This window comes from Mustela nivalis, assembly GCF_964662115.1.
Source record: "Mustela nivalis genome assembly, chromosome: 16".
NCBI lineage: Eukaryota > Metazoa > Chordata > Mammalia > Carnivora > Mustelidae > Mustela > Mustela nivalis.
In genome coordinates this window covers 22,267,088-22,292,160 of record NC_139035.1, presented here as the reverse complement: position 1 = coordinate 22,292,160, position 25,073 = coordinate 22,267,088, and the positions used below count along the sequence as shown (strand labels likewise).

At 38.2% G+C, this 25,073-nt stretch overlaps 1 protein-coding gene across 3 annotated transcripts in view; it reads right to left on the bottom strand.

The window, feature by feature from the left end:
* The window catches only part of PLA2G4A (phospholipase A2 group IVA), a 162,815-nt gene that overhangs the window by 32,221 nt on the left and 105,521 nt on the right, over positions 1 to 25,073 (bottom strand). For all 3 annotated transcript variants that reach the window (XM_082704068.1, XM_082704070.1, XM_082704069.1), the window contains 5 exons: positions 19,917 to 20,139; positions 19,056 to 19,170; positions 12,702 to 12,839; positions 12,524 to 12,616; positions 8,661 to 8,732 (listed from right to left, as the gene is read on the bottom strand). In XM_082704068.1, coding sequence (XP_082560194.1) covers positions 8,661 to 8,732; positions 12,524 to 12,616; positions 12,702 to 12,839; positions 19,056 to 19,170; positions 19,917 to 20,139 — 641 coding nt within the window. The remainder of the gene's footprint in view (positions 1 to 8,660; positions 8,733 to 12,523; positions 12,617 to 12,701; positions 12,840 to 19,055; positions 19,171 to 19,916; positions 20,140 to 25,073) is intronic.

The window sequence follows — 25,073 nt, the reverse complement described above, 5'->3', positions numbered from 1 at the left end:
GCATCTTACAATAAAAAATGCTCTTTATAAACAAAAAGGGGGAATAGGGGACACCTTCAGGTCCCCTAAAGATAAGCTCAACACCATTCTCTTTATTTTGAATTTTTTAACATTGGACAAAACGGGTAAATCAGCTGCAGACAGACATGCAAGTGATGCTGCTGCTTCCCCTAAGCCTTTAGTACTTTGGAAGAACATCCTCACAGGAAAGTGAAATGGACCAGATCCAGTGTTAGTATGGAGTAGGGGGTCTGTATGTGGTTTTCCACAGGAAAAGGAGCGGCTGGTGCATGCAGCCTTGCCTCCAAACACCAGTCATGATGCTAAAGATGCTGATGATAACTCTGGGGATGCTACACCTCCTGCGGCAGACTCAAGCCAGAGAGCTGTGAGCAGTGGTTAAAGCATGGCTATATCCTTTACCAGTGACTAACTCTTCTCTCATATTCCCTCCTCTCCCTTTGATGCATGGCAGGTCTGTAACTTGCTAGGAGCATGTACTGATATCTCAGCAGTGTCCATGTTAAATGGTGGCAAATTCCTCAACTGTTCTTATAGACAAAATGACTCTAGTACCTTTGAGACAACAGTTAATGTGTCTTGTCCCAATAATATTACTTATCAGCCCACTCCCATATGCGTCTGGCCACCGTTCCTTTTCCTCGTAACAAATGCTAGCAAGCTGAATGATACGTTGAATTGCACTAAGAATTGCTATCTTTCCCAGTGCTGGAATGTCACGGCCTTCAAGCTGGCTGTGATTATACGTATCCCTACCCATGTTCCTATCCCAGTTTCCATTCCAGAGGACAAGTTACCGGTGGTGCTATCCAGAAAGAAGAGAGATTTTGGTATCACAGCCACCGTTGTGACAGTATTGGCTATATCTACAGCAACTGCCACGGCAGCAGCACTCTCGCTTGCTGCAACTATACCCACTGCAGAAGCTGTGAACACCCTTGCAGAAGGAACAGTGGCTGCCCTTCAAACACAGACTCAGATCAATGCACATCTGCAAGCAGGAATCCTGATAGTCAACCAGAGAGTGGATTTGGTTCAAGAACAAGTGGACATATGGGGGGCCCTATTGGGACTGGGATGTACAGTACCCTTCCCGGCAATTTGTGTAACTCCCATAGCCTATACTAATATGAGTGACTTACAGAATGTCTCCCGACAGCTCTCCCAATACTTGTGGGGGAATTAGTCCGCAGAATTCCAAAACTATACTCAGCACCTGCTACTAGGCATAACAAGGATAAATAATACCAGAGTTGAGCTTGCAACCCTCCCAGAGATAATCAAAACATTGCAAGATGTGTTAACCCTTACGAAACAATGGGCTAGCATAATTGGTCTGATGACAATCCTCGTAGTGGGCTTGATTCTGCTAATAAGGAAACTGCAAATTTGGAGGCGACAGCAACCTAGGCAACAGCAAGCCATGGTGCAGGCCTTGTTAGCCATCGAGGCTGGAACATCCCCCCAAGTGTGGCTAAGTATGCTGGATCGGTAGTCATTTTGTTTATAAGAACAGTTGTAAGATTGGTGGGGGAAATATACCAACCTAAGACAGGACGCAGATCATTGATATCTGCCATCTGATGATGGGTAAGGATATTCCCCGCCACTGACAACCTAAGACAGGCACGATCCCTGCCATAAAAGAAAAAAGGGGGAGATGTCGGAGGCAGGCCCCTGGCCAGGGCGGCCTCCGCCATTAAAAGATGGCGCCTGGCTAGTTACCAGGTTAGGATTGCCTCGTGAGACTAAGCGGAACGCCCAAAGAGGAAGTAAACAGCATTGGTTGCTAGCGAAGTTGTTCGTGTAGGTGCACCGCCTGATTCGCTCCCACCTGTACCCTGCTCGCTGATTGGTCATGTAAGCGTATATAAGTGTGTAGACTTGCGGAAATAAAGAGAGAGAAGATGCATCCGAACCAGGGTTCTTGTCGTCCTTGTGGGGCGAGGGCAATAACCAACACCTATCGTTTCCTGACTGGTTAATTTTAGCCATTCTGACCAGTGTGATGTATCTCATCATGTTTTGATTTGTATTTCCCTGATGCCGAGTGATGTTGAGAACTTTTTTCATGTGTCTGTTAGCCATTTGAAGGGCACAGGCACCCGAATGTTTAGAGTATCAATGTCTACAATAGCCAAACTATGGAAAAAGATCAGATGTCTATCAACAGATAAATGGATAAAGAAGATATGGTACACACATGTATAGAATAGAATGTTACTCAGCCATCAGAAAGAATGAAATCTTACCATTTGTAATGGCATGGTTAAAACATGGTTGAAACAGCGCATTATGCTAAGTGAAATAAGTCAGAGAAAGACAAATACCATATGATTTCACTCACATGTGGAATTTTAGAAACAGAAAGATGAACATAGGGGAAGGGAAGGAAAAATAAGACAAAATCAGAGAGGGAGACAAACCATAAGAGACTCTTAACTATAGCAAACAAACTGAGGGTTGCTGGAGGGGTGTGGGTGGGGGTATGGGGTAACTGGGTGATGGACATTAAGGACGGCACTGTAGGGACCTATTTTACTATCCCTGCTCCCCTTCCCCCAGGGGATTTAAAAACAAGTCCCAGAAACCAGCTCCAGGTGTGGAGGCCAAGAAAAACAAGGCTGTACCCACCTCGAGTCTAGCCCTGACATAAGTATAGCCATCATGGCAAGGCAAAAGTTGGCACTTTGCACTGTAAGAGTGGGTTAGCATAAGAATGGCCATCCTGAAGGCCGGGAAGTCATTTTACTGAGCGTCCCTAACCAGCCCACATGGCACACTTAACTTGAGATAAGAGAAAGTAGCTAAAATCTAAGAAACAACTTAATCATATACCACCATGGTGGTTAGGCGAATGGCGTCACAAGGGCCAGATGTTCAAGAAAAACAAAGAGTTAACTTGCAGAGATCACAATCCTGCAAGACAGGAGTCTCCCTTGGTTTGCAAATGTCCTGGTGATTTACAACAAAAACGATACCTCTTCAGTGGTCCAATTTCCAGAGACAAATGGCTCAGTTCCTCAAGGCCTAAGGTCGCCCTCCCCACCATAAACCTGAAGGAGGCTGAGGCAGAAGGAAATGTAAATAAAGTTAAATTTCTTCTAAACCTAAATCTCATTTAACCACTAGGATGGCTCCAGGGTGATGCTGGGGTGGCAAGAGGTTAAACAAACTGTCAAAATGGGGCTTAAGATATGTATGTAGCCATGAAGAAGTGCCTTGAAAATGCTATATAAACCCTTGGCTTTGAGTGCTCAGGGTCCTTGTTGAAACCCGCTGCGCCAGGCAGATACTTGGACCCCAGCTAGCTGGAAATAAACCTCGCTGTGTGACTTGCATTATCGAGAATGTCCTCTGTCTAACTGAGGGGTGGTCGACTCCGTACCCTAACAGGCACGTGACGTAATGAGCACTGAGTGTTACTGGCAACAGATGAATCACTAAATTCTATCCCTGAAATTAATAATATACTGTATGTTAACTAAATTGAATTTAAATAAACATTAAAAAAATCTTTGGCAACTGAATGTTAAGATTAATAGTGAAGCTCTATGGCTTTTGATTCAACAAACATTTATTTGTCTAAATTAGTACAGCAAATATTTCAGTTAATCATTTTTGTTCTTAAGATGTTCTTAATTTACTCTTTACCTATAGTCAGCCTATAGGTTGTGTTCTTGATGTGTTACTTGGTCTATTCTTAAATTTCCAGGCAAACTTCTACTTTTCCCTTTCTGTCCTCTAGTCCTTTCCTTCCTTTTCTCTGGCTATACATACACACACACACACAGGAAAATTCCGTGTAGCTAATCCTCTCCTCTCCATTACTCAGTTTCCTCCCCTATCCTGTTTAGTAAACATGCAGAAATCACGCAAACGGAGACAACTGAAGGATTCAACACACGTATCTGCTGCTCAGTAAACACTCTGTGAACAATCATTTATTTCATCCTTGCTTATAAAGTCAGGAATTTAAAACCATGTAATTTAAACACATGCTTTCAACATGTCTTAAAATTCAGCAATCTTCCAGAAGAGGCAGTTTTAAATGGCTTTTCCTTTAAAACCTGTGCCCATATCACCACTGCTGGGAAGCTGCCCTGTGTCGTTGTTTAGAACACTGGTTTCAGAGTCAGACAGTCTGGATTTCAATCCTCTCTGCACCGCCTACCAGTTTCCATAACTCTTCTCCGCCTTCATTTCTTCATCAGGACACCTCGCAGTACTGGTGCGAGGATGAACTGAGACAGTCCACTCATGTACCTCTCTTAGGAAAATGCCTGGCCTGTCACTGATTCATTAGAAACATGGGCTAGTAGTAGAGATACTGGTGGCACCGGCAGCAGAGGCCTCATTCGCATCAGTATTACTCATTCATAATCCAAGCTGAGGAACGCTGGGTGGTGGAGGATAATTTCACCTGCCAGCATCCCTCTATTCAGATTTCTGGGAACTCTGTATAAATAGACACGCATATATAAAACTGCATCTGTGTGTATTTGAGAAAAAAGAAAGTCTATGTTCAAATTTCATAATTTCTAATCCGTGTTAACTAGACATACATAAAATCGTAAGACATACTGACTTTTTTTAATCTAAAAAAAATCCAAAGATTGGCTTAACTGAGCTGAGTAAATGAACAGACAGACCTCTCAGTAGCCGATTCAGATACTCACAAAAAAATATATATGTATTTTTCTACTCCCACACTTCTCTAAAGCAAAATATGACAAAGAAAATCTTTCACAAGAACAAATTGGGCTTTAAAGTGAATGATTCAAGGGTGCCTGGGTGGCTCAGTCGGTTACACGACTGACTCTTGGTTCAGCTCAGGTTGCCATCTCAGGGTCATGACATCGAGACCTGCATCAGGTTTCGTGCTTAACTCAGTCTGCTTGGGACTCCTTCTCCCTCTCCCTCTGAGCACACACGCGCATGCACCCTCTCTCTCTCTCTCAGATAAATAAATCTTTTTAAAAAAATATAGTGAGTGACTTATATTTTCTGGTTACATAGGATACAAAGAAGATACCAATTATTTTCCAAATATTTGGAGCTTCCTCCTACTCCTCCTCCTTCCTCTCCTCTTCTTCCCTTTTCCTTCTTCTTCACCATCATAAGTATCATCATCATCATTGTTATTATTATTAAATAAGCCTCACTTCTCTACCAGAAGAAGATCTACTTTCCTTATGAGATATTTGGAAATGGCATCATTTGTGGGACAAACCCAGCATTCAACAGATAAATGATTTCACTGCTTTTTAGTTATAGTACCAAGTTAACTATTCTTTGCATAGCCTTTTACTTAAAGCTCTTTGTATGCATTTGAAATTTGATAATAATAACAATCCTGTGAGAGCCGGTAAAATGATGCCAGTATAGATTTAAAGAAACTAAAGTTTAAAATTCTTAAAGACCTTGCTCAAAATCGTATGATGAAAAATGAAGATGTCTCAAGAGAAGGAGGAGACAAGCCACAGACTGGGAGAAAATATTTGCAAAAGATTCATCTGATAAAGGACTGTCATCCAAAATGCACAAAGAACCCTCAGAATTCAACAATAAGAAAACAAACATCCCGACTAAAAAATGGCCAAAGAACTTAACAGACATCCCACCAAAGAGGACACATAAATGGCAAGTAAGCATATGAAAAGATGCTCCATGTCATATGTCACCAGGGAAATACAAATTAGAACATCAATGAGATAACACCACACCCCTATTAGAAATACCAAAATCCTAAATACTGACATCACGGAATGCTGGTGAGGATGTGAAGCAACAGGAACACTCACGCATGCTCATGGGAATGCCAAACAGGACAGACGCTTTATCCAGCATTCATGTTTCTTGGTTTTTACCCAAAGGAGATGAAAAGACATCCACATAAAAATCTGAACATGGATGTTTATAGCAGCTTTATAATTGCCAAAACTTGGAAGCAAATAAGATGTTCTTCAATAGGTGAATGGATAAATAAGCTGGTCCATTCAGACCACGGAATGTTATTTGGTGATTTAAAAAAAGGAGCCATGAAAAGTCATGGAGAAAACTTGAATGCATATTCCTAAGTGAAAAAGAAGCTGATCTGAAGAGGCTATATACTGTATGATTCTAACAATCTGAGTTCTGGAAAAGGCAAAACTTTGGAGAGAGTAAAAAGATCAATTGTTGCCTGACATTAGGTGGGGAGGTAGAGGAATAAATAAACAGACCACAGGGAGGCTTTGGGCAGTGAAACTGCTCTTATGAAGCTATAATGCTAGATACGTGTCATTCTACATTTGTGAAAACCTAAAGAATGTATGATAGCAAGAGTAAACCCTAAAGTTTGGACTTTGGGTGACGAGGATGTGTCAATGTAGTTTCATAGATTGTAATAAATGTGCCACTCTGATATAGGATGTTGACAGTGGGGGAGGCTCTCCATGTATAGGTATAAGAAATATATGGGAACTCTGTTCTTTTTGCTCAATTTTGTTGTGAATCTAAAACTACTCTAAAGAAGTTGAAAATAGAGCTATCCTACAACCCAGCAATTGCACTACTGGGTATTTACCCCAAAGATAACAAATGCAGTGATCCAAAAGGGGCACGTGTACCACAATGTTTATAGCAACAATACCCACAGTAGTCAAACTCTGTTAAGAACCGAGATGTCCATCAACAGATGAATGGATCAAGTAGATGTGGTGTGTACAAATACACACATAGTAGAATACTATGCAGCCTTCAAAAAACCCGAAATCTTGCCATTTGCAATGATATGGATGGAACTAGAGGGTATTATGCTAAGTGAAATAATTCAGCAGTCAGAGAAAGACAATTATCATATGATCTCACTGATATGAGGAATTTGAAAAACAAGACAGAGGATCATAGGAGAAGGAAGGGAAAAATGAAACAAGACAAAACCAGAAAGGCAGACAAACCATACGAGACTCCTAATCTCAGGCAACAAACTGAGGGTCGCTGGAGTGGAGGAGGGTGGGAGGGAGGGGTGGCTGGGTGACAGACACTGGTGAGAGTATGTGCTATAGTAAGTGCTATGAATTGTGTAAGACTGATGATTCACAGACCTGTACCCCGAAACAAATAATACATTATATGTTAATTTAAAAAAGGAAAAAAATGAATACTAAGAACTAATGAAACCCTAAGAACATCCTGAATCTAATTCTCTAATCTAGGCTAGTACTAAAACCAAAGTAGGCATGTTCAAAGGGCTTTTGAATTTCTCAGCCTTAAGATAAGCAGGGGTGATCAAATGTACTGACGATCGACAGCAATTTTCTTAATAATTAACAAGCCATTATTACACCTACCTGACAGTCCCTCTATCAATACACATTAATTCTAGAAATGTTAGGCATACACTGTTTATCTCATTTGTATCACCAGTACCCTTCATTAAAAGGAAATTCAAAATTAAAAAAAAAAAAGGCCTAAACAACTAAAAAAAATTAAAGTTAAATGTATGAAGGAGCCAGAATGAGGACAGAGTTCTTTCCAGGGCAGGGTTCCTTCAAGATTCCTGCCTAATAAATGGAATTAGGCCAATCATGGGCTACGTGAAGTAGCAGGCAGTGGGCAAACAGGGACTGAAGGGGAGACTGGGAGCAGGGGCCAAACCTTGTGCCTGGCTGAAAGTTTTGTCTGCCTAGGACAGGGTTAATTTTTAAGATTTTTTTTTATTTTTAACAAGAAACTACAAGGCTAGCCAAGCTGTGGGCTTGTGTAGCTGTTTCCCAAAGAAGGTGCCTTTACTCTAGTTTATACAAACTCATTTTCATTTTAATGTTTGGTTCAGCAAGGATAAAACAGGCTCTTCCAATATCCACACTGTGGTGGGGGGAAATAATGAATTTGGAGCAAGAAAACCTTTAACATCTTCTAAAATCTAGATGCTTACATTCACGGGGTCATAGGATGTTTACCCAGTTGTTATATAACATAAAATCACTCCATTTTACCATATAACATTTGCAATAAATATTCCTGAACCTCACCTTATCCCTGACCCGACTTCACTGGTCCTGATCCACACCAAGCTGAAAACTGCCTTGTCAAAATGTGAAAGAACTCACTTACACTTACAAATAATATCTACAATAAAAATTTCTTAATCTTTATTAAAAAAAAATTTCTTGGTAATTTCATCCCACTTCATCGTTGCCGACCTCTTCCTAAGAGATGGATTGCTGACAACGGGATAAGGCTCAGGGACGGACTGAGAATAATTTTTTACATGACACTGTATCAATAATAAAATTTTTACAGGTGAAATTTTAATTTTTAAAGCCCTGGGAGAATGTTCCCATATTACAATTTTCAAGCCAAGAAGCCTAGTGTTCTCATCGGACTTAGAATTCGGTATTTCTACCATTCCAGTTTATTCTTCATTTGTTTCATGGATAGTATTTTAGGTATTAAAAAAAGAGCATACAGGATATTTATGTTGGCATATTTTATTATACACACAGTATCAATTCTCTCTGTGAACCAAAAATGACAATTCTCTATCACTCAGGGGCTTAAGCAGAGACTATCATTAGCATCGTGAGGGACAGACTCAGACACAACATGGAGTTCCTTTCCTGATGGACCTCTGCCAGAGAAGATTCTCTTACCTTTGGGTTCTTGTGATTCATCGTCGCTATCTGAGCTGTCATTACTCACAATATGCTCTGCTGTAATATTTTCTGTGGGGAAAAAACCAAAACAGTTGAAGGACCTCAGGTGTCAAGACTTAAAAATTTACTGCACAGAAGTAATCTCAGGAAAACCATCAAAGTGAAATCTACCAAGCTCTTTGTTGTACCAAAGGTGTATTTTTCTTCAATTAAATATGTTTAAGTGGTGTTTATGATGGAAAATGCAGGATAAAAGCAAAATACACAGAGGGTCCACAGAACAATTCCTTCAAAATGAACGAAAGCTACTAATATAAGGTATCTTTTGATTTTCAATAATACTGAAAATTGTTCATTGAAATGTGTCTTTTGGTGTCAAGAATTTACGCTTCCTCAGAACATATTAAGAAGGCAGTTATAGGGGCACCTGGGTGGGTCAGTGGGTTAAGCCTCTACCCTCAGCTTAGTCCCTGATCTCAGGGTCCTGGGATCAAGTCCCGCATCATATGCCCTGTTCAGCAGGGAGCCTGCTTCCCTCTCTCTTTGTACCTTCCTCTCTGCCTACTTGTGATCTCTGTCAAATAAATAAAATTTTTAAAAAATGAAGGCAGTTATAAAAACTAAAATAGAAACCATAAATCCTTCACACAAAAAGACAGGAGTAAAATCCAGATAATAGCCAGTTTTTTTTTTTTCAAGTAAAAATTACCTAAACTATGGAGTACACAGACTATTCTTATCATCAGCATTTATAGAAAAATCAAACTTTCTTTGGACATTTACATGAAACCACTTTCTGTATAGTGACTTTTTTCTTCTATCAGTCAGTAGATTTTTTTTATTTTAAAAAATATGACTCAGTGTATAATTTTCACTGACAGAATCGTTTTAAGGTTTTAAACTCAGAGAAATGAACTCTAAATTTATAATTTTCAGTGACAGAGTCATTTGGGGACTTCAAAAACTTGGAGAAATCTGTGTGTAACATTTAGTTTCCCCATATTATTCTGTATATGTTTACTATACCTACATAAATGTCATATACATGAATGACAAGGTATATAATGGAAGGGTTTTAAAAGATTGAGGTAGTAGGCTGACTTCAATTTTTAGATTTAACTTTACTGGCATGATTACACAATATGGAATTCAATAAAAGATAATGTCATTTCATTTTGTGATTATTACACAAAGTAGTTTAGTTGTATAGAAGAGGGATGGTGTTAAGAAATGATCCGCTCTAGGTATCCTATACATTAGGCGTGTCTCTGGTCCTTTATGTAATCGAGCAGAACAAAATTTTCTTCCCATATGCATTTTTTTTTATCTTATTTGATACTCTCATTTAAGAAAATGGTTCACAAAAAAATAAAAAAAGATTTCACTTCTCTTTTGTAAAGATATTTTTAAGAGATAAGTATCTAAATATCTGAGTATATCTATTTTCCATCACTATAGTAAAACATATAGTTCCATCTGTCCAAAAGCACAGAATGCAGACATTCCAAACTCCTTGAGCGTGTAAAGAATTTCATTCAGAGCTGTCAGATTATGGTCCAATTTATCATGATGTCTTTCTTCAGAAGGGATGAAGCAAAAACAGAAACCACCTGTGAACACCCCTTTAAGAGGTAGACTTTGGGCAACTGTTGGACAAAAGCATCACCAGGAGTCTTTGGATTCCCCTCAGTCACCTCTCTGGTCTCATTTCTGGAAACCCTTACTTAATCTGAGGTAACACGCATCCTGCTGGCCGGTGGATCTCAAGTACACAATATTCCCTCTCAGTCTGACACACAGGCTGCCAAACCACTGGCCCCAAAGGAAACGTCTCCCAACAAAGAATATTCTGAAGACTATTTAGTATAAACACTCTCCTTTTCCTTGGCCTCCAGCCATTGTCTCACCCACCTCAGATCTGTTATTTCAGTCCTATTCTCTTCCTGCCATAGGAGGAAAAAAAATAACAACCCAAGGTTTATCTGGATTATTCAACCTAGAGGGAGCACAGAGAAGCGAGCCTCATGTGGTCCATCTGTCCCTTCTCTCTTTGCTTCTGAAATCTTCACATGATTTTGAGAAGAGTTAGTTATTTCCATAAAATGAGAGTTATAAACAGGCTATTTATCCATTTCGGGTATAATGTTCATTAAAAAAAGTCAAGTCAGGGACGCCTGGGTGGCTCAGTTGGTTAAGTGTCTACCTTCTGCTTAAGTCATGATCCCAGGGTCCTGGGATCAAGTCCTACATCCGGCTCCTCACTGTGCAGGAAGCCTGCTTCTCTCTCTGCCTGATGCTCTCCCTGCTTGTGCTCACTCGCTCTTTCTCTTTCTCTCACAAATAAATAAATAAAATCTTAAAAAAAAAAAAAAAAGTCAAGTCAGAGCATTTTAGCAATAGACTCTTGGCCTCTTAGAGAAAATGGGGCTCTGTCACTAAGGCTGGAGCAGGCTCAAAAGTTCCAGCTACGTTGGCCTCTTGTTAAGTGAGTGCTGCTCAGAGGACAGGAGCAAGTTCAAGTGCACAGTGCTTTCCTTATTGTTTTTATTTTTATTTTAAAATCGTTGGCTCTAGTGCAATCGTAAGATCACATCTCACTTCTCCATTACTTATGAAGAACGACCCCAAAATACAAGTGATACCACTGAAGAAAGTATTAAAAATGGTGGAAAATTTCTGTGGAGTTACTATCAATATCAAACAGCTAAAATCAATTTTGCAGGAGGAATGATAACACTCCTTAGAAGCCGATCTGTAGTGTATTTATCAATGTTACAATTGTGGGGTTTTTGTTTTGTTTTTTGGGGGTTTGTTTTGCTTCATGTTTTTTGCATATAAAGCTTAATTAAATCAACTGTCACTGCCTGGAAAAACTAAGGGCAGCTTGCCAAAACAAAAAACAAAAAACAAATCCTACATTAAGTGTTTTAGATGCAAGTATTTTTCAAATGAATTGATTGTTGAAAAAGTCCTTCATGTTATTCTGTGAACTCTATCCTCACATACTTGATACTTCACAGACAGAGAAGAGGTAGGAGGTACTGTGCTGAGAATACACAGGACCCTCCACCATAGCCCTCTGCTGGGCTGGCCCCATCCTTCAGATTTAGCATGCACGGCTCCTTCCCGTAGTAACTGCCATAAGGAAACAGCTGGCAAGGTACTTGGGAGACACTGAATGTATGTTTCATTCTGTTTGCTTTGAGTCAAATTTACTCATTGATGAAAAGCGATCTTCCTGTCATTAATCTTTTAATGAATGGAAAACCTCTGGTCCTCAGTTGGGTCTGTCTACTTTTTCAAGTTTTGTAAATATTACTTTTTAATTTGTGATGGAAGGGCCAATGAGTTAAATTTAAAGAAAAGCATTAGTGTTAATTTACTGGATGTAATGTGAAATATTTTTTCCTCCTTTTTGGTATGACTCGGCTATAGGAAGCTAACAGAATTCTAGTGAGTTAGTATTTAAGAGGTAAATGAGTTGCAAGTATGAACTTAGGCATCACGCTGTGTTCAACTGCTGACGAATCTAATCTTTTAAAAGAGACCCCTGTTTGATAAAAGGAGTATTCTCTAATGCAAGTAGTACATTTAGATACATGATGACAAAGAGGAATGAAGATGCTCCAGTTAAAAATTATTCTTAGGAATCAACAGTTCTTACAAATTTCAAAACCTCAGTGTCGGAATAATACTTAAGTAATATACAGATGATTCTTAGGAAAATACTTGATTTAACCAAGTTACTGGTAACTTTAGAACAATGACAATCTTAATGGTGATTTAATTTTCTATACATTCATGTTAAAATTTATCAGTTTAGCACAATATGGTCAAACAGAAACATGTTTTAATAATACCTAATTCTTCCTCCATTGTGGAACCTTTATTTTGTGAGCCAGAAACTCCTAAGACTCTGTTGAACAATATAGAAAAGGCACTGCCCCAGACACCTAAAACAAGCAAAAATGGAGAACAACTTAGAATGCACCAAGATTTAAAACAGTCACGCAAACAAACAGTATTTTGATCACTTACCCATTAGGAAGTGCAAGGGGTTTTCTTCATATTTCTTCACAACTGTTCCCATAAAAAATTTGCTTCCAAATAAGTCAGGAGCCATAAAAGTACCGTATTTAGCCATACCAATCTCATACGGGCTAAATTCAACCCAATCTGAAAGCATTTTAAAAAAATATAATCCATTAATAGGAAAATACTACAGAAATGTACACAGTTGAAGATCGCTTCTAACAATGCCTTATTTTCAATTATTTAAAATATTTTAAAAATTAATCAAATGCCTATTATGTATAATGCTCAAACTGAGTATCTTTTGCATTTAAAAGCTCAGACATCTTTTTGGAACCCACTTTACGAAGTCCATCTTAACTGTAAAGAATGTAAAACAGAAAACTGTTAGCTCAAATGTCAAATCTACAAAGTAGATAGAAGAAACTAAACTCTGATAATGCAAGCAGACTATGAAACGGAAGAAAGTATTTTCTAACATTTGCCTTTTATTCTTCTTTCTTTAATTTTGCTCATTAATCATTCTTCTGACTCAAGATTATAATGCAAAGTTTTTAATGCTGAATGTCTTAAGAAACACATTAATAGGGTCAAGAAAGCATACTTTCTAATAAAGGCTATGGAGCCCTGGGTTCAAATCCATTTTGCTGCTTACCAATTATGCAGGCTTTGGTAGATCACTTGTGTTCTTTGTGTTTAGGTCCCTATAGAATGTGAGTAATATAGAGGATTGTAAAATTGTTGTGAAAATCTGATAGGTATAGAAATGTAAAGAACTTAGATGAGGGCATAGCACATTTTAATCACTCTATAAATGGTAGCCACTATTAGATTCCATGTATATCCTTGACTATCACTATATTTAATTATGTATCAAAAATGAATTCCTTGTTTCTGATTCCTACTTCCCACGCTTGCTACTCTCAGCACCCCCTTCCTGTTAAACAGGGCTACTTTTCAGATATTCATACCAAAATTTATACTTGATCCTTGACAGCTCTTTTCCCTTTACATCTTACTTATAAAACCTCAAGCTCCGGAGGCTCATTACCAGATATGGTTACACATAGGCCTGCTTATCCATTTGTCCACCATGGACCACCATCCATTTGTACCCTACTGGTAGAAGCTGCCATACCTTCTCCCTGGATCTCCACAATAGTCTTCTAGAACAGCTCTCCTCTATTCTCCTGCTATCTTTTTGATACTTGTGGCAAGAATGAATTTTTAAAAATAGAAATCACAGCACACTAATGCCAGGTGAAAACTTTCCAATGGCTCCCCATTATACTGAACATAAAAATGTAGTCAACAAGTCTTTTCGACAGTCTTGCCACTGCTCCCTGACCTCATGTCCTAACCAGTCTCCCATTATGTTGGTCTTGCTCCTTCCACTCTAGCACACAAATCTTCTTAATTTTCCTCAAAGAGAAAGCTCCATGACACCTCAATGCCTTTATGCTTCCTATTACCTTGTGCAATTACAAGGCTTGCTCCTTCTCAACCTTTAGTTCAAGGTCCAATTTCACTGGCCACCCTCTGTGAAGTCCCACAACCATCTACCCTTGCCTAACCCAAAACCCTCTGCACTCCTTTATTCCCCTCTTCTAAAATCATTAAATGCCTATCCAAACAATCAAAAATCCAAGTAACTCAAAAATCCACAAATTTTTCTGCTATTCATTTGGTGGTAAAATCTGACTGAATTCATTCAGCAGAGGAAAAAGTCTTGATATGAGGCTGAATTTTTATTTATCTCACTAAATATGAATACTGACACACTCTATTAGAGAAATCACTCTATTTGATAATGAAATCTAGGGCAGTATTATGTAATAAATGATTTTTTTTAACTTTAAAATCTAAAATATTCTGAACCCCAAAACATCTATCCCCAAAGTTTTAGAAAAGGGATTGTGGATGTGTATTTATTTTTTACTCAGTGGCTGATTGTAACATTCTACCTTTCTTCAAGGAAGTTATGAAATCACACTTGAGATGAGAACACATTATAATTCATTGGAAATCAAAGCCGAATGGCACATATACCTTTCACCAGAAAGTGGTGTGCTTTATAAAGATTTACATGGAGTTAGTGAGATATGACTAGCCATGACTCAGAGGTTGCTAGGAAAATTCTGTTCTCTCTACAAGTAATTTCCCATCTCCAAATTTTATCCCCTTGAGTATTGAAACACAATGATTTCTTGAGTAATGTCTTCTTTATTAATGTTGTGTGTGCGCAGACAGTAACTACAGACATTCTCAAGGTAAGCTTGCTCTCAAGGTAAGGTAAGTCCTTACTGAAGGACTCACTAGAGTAGTATGTAACTATTATTCTTTTTGCTGTTGACTCACACATTTCAAACTTGAACCTCTCTCTTATACCTCCAGGTACTCATTTCCAACTTCCTCCTGAGCATTTACACTTAGACACACCGTCATCACATCCCACTGTGCTTACCTGGAAAGGAACTCATCATCCTTCCTCCCAGTCTACCTTACCTGCTTCCGTAAACCACATTATCATAGCCCCCAAAAGGAAGTTTTTTAAACTGAAACCCCTCTTTTACTCACTAACAATCAAACCCATTCATTACCACTTCTCACGGGTAACCTCTGGGCTTTTCACATCCATCTTCATCTCTTCTTTTCGGGATCTCCCTGGCTCCAGAACATTATTACGAGAACACCATGGTAGCACTGCTTCCTGTTTCTTTCCTTGCTAATCTACCCACATGAATCACGAAAATACTTTTTTTTCCCAAACACACTAAACAATTTAATTGCCCTGCCCCCAAACACCAAATATTTCCCATTATCATAACTGAACAAAAATATTTCTGTCTGGAATTCAAATCTTTCTGTAACTTGGCACTAGTAGTTTTCCCAAATGTACCACCCACCTTCACCAACTCATACTAAGGCTAGTTTCTTTTTACTGCTCTCCAAAACCTACTTTCGCTCCCCTTCTGAGCATTTTCTCATGCTATTTCGCACAAAGAGGACTATTCATCTCTCTTGATAGACCTTTCCATGTTCAACTGAAAACTGAGTTCCTTCACCCACATGAAGTCTTTCTTAGGACTGCATTAAATCTCTATGATATCTTACTCGTAGGTCAGCTCTACACACTTTAAGAGATCATAATGTTCTATGTGTATGGCTCATTTATTTTCCATGTTTTATTTTTGTCTTGTTAATGGGACTGTAACTTTCCCAAAGAATAATAAATACTATGTATTTACTCTTATAGTATCTGTCAAAGAATTTAACATGATGTTGAGCTTATAAATTGTGCTCAATAAACACAATTTATTGACCAATGGAAATGTAAAAATGAAAGCACTGTAGTAAAGTGAAGGAGTCAAAAAATATTTAACAGTTTAAACAACTAATGTTTATTTGTTTAAGATCTTCAAAAGAGGAAAATGTTTAAAACTATTCTACAGAGAAGAAAAACATTCTCTGATATTGTGGAAATAAAGTTGATAAAAACTTCTGTAAGTTAAGATAATCTGGTTCTTTGACTTTTAAAAATATTATTCAGATAATATTTCAACTTTTTTTCCCCAAATATCCATTTTTAATCCAAGCAAACTTTAAAGTAATATAGACATCTCTCTTCCCCCACCCCCCCCCAATAACCCAAGCTACTTGAAGTTTCATAACATAACACCTTTGAATCTCTTATCTGAGTACAAGATCTACATAACTCATGCTTGATGGCTTTGTCCAACTCTGTTGGAAGAAACAGTTTTGAACCTCCTTATCGTAAAAGTTTAAAGATTTTATTTATTTGACAGAGGGAGAGGCAGGGAGAGAAGGAGCACAAGCAGGGGGAGTAAGAGAGGGAGAAGCAGGGCTTGATCCCAGGACCCTGGGATCATGACCTGAGCCGAAGGCAGACGTGTAACGACTGAGCTACCCAGGCACCCCCTTATTTCAAAAGTTTAGCAATGAAGTTTAGTTAAGTATCTCCCATCTCTGTAATAATATCACAGTGAGGCAGATGGCCCAAATCAGATACTTCAAGCTCAAAAGGTACATAAAACAACCTTTCCCACTCTAGTTGAATCCAAAACAGTCCTTTGTTCTTTAATGATCGTGGTTAGATTTTCCAATGAGAATGGCTACTGCCTCAAGTTGAGAATTTTAAAAAGGTGACTATGAAAATGACATAACAATCGTAACACTATTTTATGTCTCTTCTTGATGTTCCATCTTCTGCCTACCTCAGGTGATTGTCTTAATAGCTCTGTAAGATAAACCTGATGTTTATTAATATCATTTTTTTTTAAATAAGGAGGAAAACAAGAATCAGAAAGATTAAATGACCCACCGAAGGTATTTCAGCTTAGAAATAAGGCAGGGCTTACAAATCAGTCTAGTGCTTATTTGGCCACATCATAATGCTTTTGGGGTAAAATGGCTTATTTGGCTATGCATAGACTTGACTAGCATTCTAGTAGGATTTATCAACCTATTTGCAAACATTCCAAGACCTCACAAAACACCAATGATAGGAAAGCAAAAACCAAACCAAACCAATTTCATCATGGCGCTTAAACTTTTCTTATATGAATGAATTTCAGTTCTCCCTATAAACTTCATTACAATCAAGATCTTGCTCCTTATTTATTGCTGGGCATGCTACAGTTACCCCAGACTCCTAATGCATGCTCAACCCCCATGCAATAATTAAATATACCTTTCATATATAAAATCTGTTTATAGCTAAGATCCAGACCTCTGATTTCTTATACAGCTTTCATAGAGCACTAAATTTTTAAGATTTACTTAAACTTAAGTTGGGTCTGACACCGTTTATGTACTATGCATACTTTATATCATTTTTTAAAAATATAAACATGTTGATAGGCTCATCGTTATTGAAGAGATGTAGAAGTCAACTAAAAAATATCATGTATCTTCGTCAAGAAACAATACAGAGTACCTTCTTTCTTGAGCCTTCACTTCTTTAATAATTATTGTAAATCTTTCAGATTATAAGTCCTGATAGAATGGGGGCAATATACTGTGGTGGGGGAGGGGAGTTCATGCTTAGCACCTGGCTTACTACGGTCTACACAGTCAGTAACCGGAGAAGCCAGTATTTTCATAAAACAAAGGATTTTCAAGAATAAATCTCAGCTCTGCTATTTACTTTCTGTGTGGCAATGTGCAAATAATTTAATCTTTCTGAGGTTTTGTTCTTTTTTGTCTATTGAACAGAGCTAAAAATACCTCACTTCCTGAGCTGTAGCAAAAGTTAAATAAAATAATCAATATGGTAAGTGATTTCTGAACCATCAGCATGATGGTTTTTAGTCAATATAACTGGTAAATAGTTGAATAGATGCATTCCAGCTGCACTGCTTTTTATAAATAATTTTCAAGGAGAGCTTGGGTGGCTCAGTTGCTAAGTGCCTGCCTTCAGCTCAAGTCATGACTCCAGAGTCCTGGGATCGAGTTCACTATCAGGCTCCCTGCTCAGCAGGAAGCCTGGTTCTCCCTCTCCCCTGGCTTGTGTTCCCACTCTCGCTGTCTTTCTCTCTGTCAAATAAATAAATAAAATCTTAAAAAATAATAATAATAATTTGCAAAGTTCTTCTTGCGTAAGAGAGGTCAATTGAAAAAAGTAAGGCTTTGTAAAATTGGAAAAGGATTCGGGATGTAAATCTGTTAATTACATGCCATGCACAATTCTTTTCTTTCAAGCTTATGGTGTGACTGATTTCACTGAGGTCCTTTTCCTAAAAATATGATGAACCCTACCAGCTATAGTGAGAAGTGCTTCCACACTGCAGATTAAGACTGCCAAAGGCCCCCAGAAGCATGAGTTCATGGGCTTTGAGAGCACCCAATAAGAAGAAAAGCCACAGAAGAAACAAATATTTACATTTGAGATTTAACAAAATGAGGCATTTTGTTCACCAGCTGTCTCAAGTACAGACTAGTACTTTTTAAGTACTGTATTATAAAAATTACAACAGGGTTTTGAATGATAAACATATATCATATTATCCTATTTAATGAAAACAGCTGCAGGAAGCAAATAATATGCATTGCCTAAAAGCACTAGGCACACTATTTTGTTAAAAGTCCCTGAGAAATGAGGAAAATTGAGATTGCAATCATGACTTTTTATAGTTTTTATTTCACTAATTTAAATGAAGAAATATAAGTTACTAACTTCATGGAATATATTCCATAAAGAGAAAATCATCTAGCTTAATATTTTCTTATATCTTCCAATGTTTTCGTGTTAGAGAAAATATATGAAAATGGACAACTAAAATTGCTTATAACCACAGTTCAAAGGTTCAAGGAAATGTTTTGAAAGAGGAAATTACATACCTGCAAACATCAGCTCTGAAACATCGGGTTTGACATGGAGACAAGTGAAGAGAGGTAAAGGGCATTGACCAGAATTGACTTTTTCCTTCAAGCTACTCAAGGTAGTGTTCATTCTCTGTCCACAGAAGAAATAAAGACATGATTTTAAATACAGAAGCAAACACAGATAGAAAACTACTTAAAGTAGGACTTCCAATTGAGACACTTAAAATGCTTATAATAAAAATAAGTCATGTTTTCTAGAAATCTCTGGGTTTTAATAAACAACAAAATTAAGCTCTAGGGAGGTAATTATCTTCATTTAAAAAAAAAAAACCCACAACTTTAAAGGCTATATCTATGTTTGAGCTGAAGAACTTGGCAGCTACAAAACCATGAAAAAATAATCTGGACCCCGGATTCCCTGGAACTGACTCTATCTCCCCCGCTTTATTTTCCCATGGTAAGTCACACTGTAGTCATGTGTCAAATGGGCTTTTTCCATGTGACTCACTCCCTTTTCTGACTCTCTTTTAGGCAACCTCCATTTGCCTCTACCATTACAATATTACTTGTATTCATCTTAAAGAATGCCATTGAGTGGCCAGTTAAGGGTTAAAATGTGTATTTTTTTTTCCCCCAAAGAAAAAGAATACAAAAGTACTTCACTATACATCAAAACTGTTACACAGAATGAGTAAGCACTAGCCAGAAATGTACAAGTGTTATGCCTGGCATGGGGGTATGTGCTCAGGACACATTGTTGATTGGGTCAGTTGAGTCAAGTGATGTTTACAAAATACATCATTTTCTTTTATTAAAACATTATAACATACAGGGTCTACTTGTATTAAAAGGGCCATAGATTGAGTCATAGCTTACATTGTGAATTAGTGTTTCTCCTATTAACATCCCAAAGATATCGGTAAATGTGACAGGCTGTCCAGAGCTTTTCTTCTTCCATAGAGACTCAACATATCTTTTAACTTTCTGTGGTGTGAGAAGTAAAAGGGGGTTGTGGCTAACATTTTTCATTAGCTCTTCATTAATCTCCTCTGGCCCTTTCTGTGGAAAATCAGGGTGAGAATATAGCGTTGACATGTACCTGTAGAGAAACAAAAGATGATTAGCAAAGAGAAAGTGCATTGCATGGTAGTCTCCAAAGAAGGCAGGTACTCTTTGTCATAAAAATTAAAAAAAAAAAAAAATGAATGTTAGAAATAGTTGATTAACTTAATTATCTGACTGAAAATATCAATCCATTTAAGGAAAGAATGTATCAGTCAGAAAGAAGCTGGTCTACAATGGAAGCCAAGTAAAAGAGAGGTCTCAAAGGAAACACTGGATTTCCCATGCCCAATCCAGAGAGGAGGATGCTGTGCCAGGCTTACACCGTGTACTTTCTAGCCTCTAGAAATGGGTAAACCCTATTAGATTATCAGAAACCAATGAAAACAACATGTTTGAGTCATGTAAACAAGCTAACCTGTCTGGATGTAATAGTAGTCACATACGTAATCTGATGGTTGGACTTTCCATAATGATTATCTACAGGTAGGAAATGTGCTGCTGTCTAACCTATTCTGAATGCCTAATTTTCCTGACAAATGTGGCGTTTGTTTGTTTGTTCCGTCCACTGCAAACTGGGCAGAATCCTAAGTCTTGAGAATTATAGGTCTCAGAATTTCTGCGCATCCAAATCTGATGGTAAAATCCTGGAGAGAAAGAAGTCTTTGAGGTAAATGCTTTCTTGTGGAGATTCTTGGCCACCAGCCATTTGACCACTTCTAATGAAACTGGAAATCAGCAGACACTACCCTGGTGTTTGATATTTAGACCATAAACATGGTCTCATATGTGAGACCACCCTCCTTCCCGTGCACTCATATGTGAGACCACCCTCCTTCCCGTGCACCAATATCTCTAGCATTGTAGTTCTCCACACTGAATATGAAGTATGACTGTGTATCTGTCTCCCTTACTAAATTATGACATCCCCCAGGGAAAACTGCTTATTCAACTTCTCTAGTCTCAATGACTAGCAAATGCCTGGCATGTGGAAAGCATGGTTTTTTGGAAGGCAGCTATGCTCACCACTATACCACCAACGCAAGCATGGTTTTTGAACTACTGAACAGAGAATACAAAATAATGAGAGAAAGAAATAACCACCACGTCATCTAACCAAAGAGTATATAAATTGGCACACAGTTTAACTTCCTGTTTCCTTGACATTCAAATCAAAATACCTGTTATAATGATTTATCTTTCCTTTAGAGAGAGGAAAAAACTAACCCTTAATGGGCCCCTGCCATGCCCTAGGCCTGTGCTGGCTAACTGGGCATAAGCTGGTGCCTTAAAGACCCACAACAGCTTCCAATTCTTCTAAGAGAGGACTGATGCATTTAAACCAATGTTCACAATTCCCCAGTTAATAAAAGAACTAGAATTTAAAATGTGTCCTCTCCCCCAATAGGTTTTATTGTTTTTTCTTAATCTCTTAAATAAGATTTCAGTTCTTAGAAACCAAACTACTTCTACTTTACATTAGAGTAGAATTTTTTATTGGATTCAGAGTTCTTTGGAGACAAACAGAATCATTTTAAGTCAACAAATGGAGACCTAACATGGAACACATGCTCTGACAAACATGTTTTTTAAATAAAAATTCTTAAAAGATCTTTATCCTAATATTTCCCAAAAACTTGTGAGAAAGATAAATCAAAAAGATTTACTCTGAACTCGAGCCTGGTATAATCACCAATTATCTAGAAAAATACAGCTTAGACTGTTTGAGAGATACAGGATCTATCCATTCCTGTAGTTATTCCAAGGTCTATCACATGATTCATTCAGACCAACAAAGACCTGACTTTCTGGACCTTATCATTCTTTTCAATAATTGCACACATTGATGGTATGTATTGGTTTACACTTAAGAACATAAAAAAATAGGAAAATAAAACATCTTTTTGAGCCTCTGAGTAGTTGGTTCTGGAACTATTCATGATATACTTCATTCTCTAACTCTAAGAAGAAGTTATTTACTATTCTCATTAACAAGAATAATTTCTACCTCCATGGGCCACTGGCTTTCCCCTAACTTATTAAAAATTATATTATGTCACTGTGCATAGTTTGGATTTTGCCTTGGATTTTAGAAAGCTTAAACCCAACCCTGTGTTTCATGCTTCTCAGAGCTATAGGTTATAGCATGAATTTTTTTTAAGGTTTTTTATTTATTTGATAGAGATCACAAGTAGGCAGAGAGGCAAGCAGAGAGAGAGGGGGAAGCAGGCTCCCTGCAGAGCAGAGAGCCTGATGCGGGGCTCGATCTCAGGACCCCCGGACCATGACCTGAGCCGAAGGCAGAGGCTTTAACCCACTGAGCCACCCAGGTTCTCCGTATAGCATGAATTTTTAATTTAGCTGGTCTTTAAATGAACCAAATTATGATTCTAGTAAGTACCTCTGCCCCCATGAATTGCCTCCAGCAAGATCTGAAGGCTCTTGTCTTCTCTTCCTTTCTTCCCATTGGCTTTAGATCAAGCAGTTCTTCCCTCTGGGGTTGGGGGACTGCTCAAAAGCTAGGACTTGTATCAGAGCTTCAGAGGTTGATTTTTTTAAAGTGGCCAAAATGTATATGGATACCAGCCCAATCCTCTCTTTTTGTTCCACGTAGAATGGTTGTAGTCCATTTCTGCCCTCTAAAGTTTGAAGTAAAGCCATTCACTTGGATGAATCTCTCTCTCCCCCTTTCCCTCTCTCATTCTTTTCCCATCATGAAGCAATTGGCTTGAGGATACAAGCCCCAGTCAGAGACCTAGACAACCTCAACCACTGGCACCAGGTTAATGTTCTCCACGTCAGCATTTATGACACCATATTCCTTAGAATTTGCAAGCGTGAGTTGGACAGACCTATCATGGCATCATTGTGGGGACATCTAAGACCTGAGTTTTTGCTTTGGTGAAGATAAAGGTGGGGTGATAGGGGCAATGGCCAATTTTCTTTAAATGGCTTTCTTTGTTTCCTTGGTGACACCAAGGCAAGATTCGGCTATTACTAGCTTCTGTGGACATGCTACCATCTAAAGCACATAGACATCAATCCTCCAATACTGAAGTCCATAGTTCAGCCTTAATTTTCATCTCTTTACTAATACATGACTCCTAATTATACCAATCAAGTTTCCACAACTAAGTTTCTTAGACACAGCAGGGCCTCTATAAATAGTTAAGTAATGAACGAAATGATCCTCAATTTATTTCTCTATAAATCTGAAAATATCTGCCTCTAATTTTTTTGACACATTTATACAATGGGACACATCATTCTCTCCATACAAATGCATTCTAGGCTAAGTGTGAAATGTTTATAGCTAAATCATGTCAAAAGTGCACAAGGAAGGGTTCCTGGGTGGCTCTCGCAGTTGAACAACTGTCCCACCCTTGAGTTTGCCTCAGCTTATGATCTCAGGGTTGTGAGACTGAGCCCTTGTGGGCTCCAAGCTCAGTGCAGTCTGAGCATGGACCCTCTCCGTCTCCCCTTCCCCTCCCCACACCTGCCCAAACATGTGCTCCCTCACATGCGCGTATGCTCTCTCAAATAAATAAATAAAATCTTTAAAAAAAAATCCCACAAGGAATTCTCAGTACAATCCTTTCTTCCACATCACACAGCCAATGTTTTAAAAGACCAGTACCAGGCCTCTAAGGACTTGCCAAATCAGCATCATCAGGGTTAAACATATAGAACTTCTATGCCTAGTAAGTGTCAAAAGCCAAGTCTCAAAAGCATTTCTTGAGACTTAACATTTGTAAACAGCCTAAAACTCTAAAGAAATCTTTAGATTCATTTCCCCCTCAAAATGGTTACTTTTGCAAAGCTTTAGTCATTAAATATGTGATAAGTTGGAGAGACCCACTAAAGAACAAGACAAGCACAGTTCCACCCCCCCCCACGCCAAACAACGTATTTTCTCTAACTTTCATCTTGATCTTTTTCTGTTGATCTTGATCTGTCACCTCTTATGAGGCAATGTCATTTTTCAGTGCGGCAGGAATTCTTCAGACTGTCCAACTGAAAGTTCTCATTCTTGAATTCCATTTTAGTCAGTTTAATGAACTGAACCCCATGGTTACAGATGTAGAGCTGCTCTCAATTCTCTTTAGATGATAATGCCATACAAACATGGTAGTCAAGACACTTTAACCCCTCAGGATTCTACAAATGAAGCTGTACTGGGAAAGAGAGTTGTGCTGACCGGTTGGCTAATACAAGCAATGAATAATAAGTATCATACAAAAATAATTTCAGAAATAATTGCCCTAAAGTTAGTAACAGTTACAAGGGAAGGCTTTGTCCTACATAAAATTCTCTTTTGTGATCACAGAAAACTTTTTGGGAGGTCCAGGCTTCTCCAAATATTTCCGTATTACCTCATTTGTGCCAAGTAATGGTCATGTGTCAACAGAATATAAAAACTTACACAACACAAGAGTGTAATTTGTTTATCCAAGTCTTTCTGAATTCCTTCCTTTGAACTTTTTTACCTTCTCACCTATACTTTTCAGAGAAAATTAATATGAATCATCCGACCACCTTTTCTTCTGTCTCAGGAAGTATCTCTCCTCTCCATGATGAACAGCTTTCACTTGTACTTTTCAATCTTGTCCTGTCCTGTCTCAGTCTGAATCTTTTTCTATCCACGAAGCATCTATTTCTTTATCTTTCGTCTATCCGTCTACACTGTTTCCTTTACCTCAGACTTCTACACAAATTTCTAAATTCTGGAAACAAAACCACACCAAGATACTTTCCTGAGTCCTACATTCCCTTTCTTGAAAGAATAGACATTTCCTAGTAGGTTTACCAACTACCCCCCCACACTCTTTCTTTCATCTTCTCTTTACTTCTTATTTGCAATTTCATGATCAAAAGTGCTCTTTATTTACTTCAGTGATTCTTGTTAAAACCAGTAAGGATTTCCAAGCCCAGTTCTAAGCTAAGCTATTCACAGATGCTTCATTCTATTAA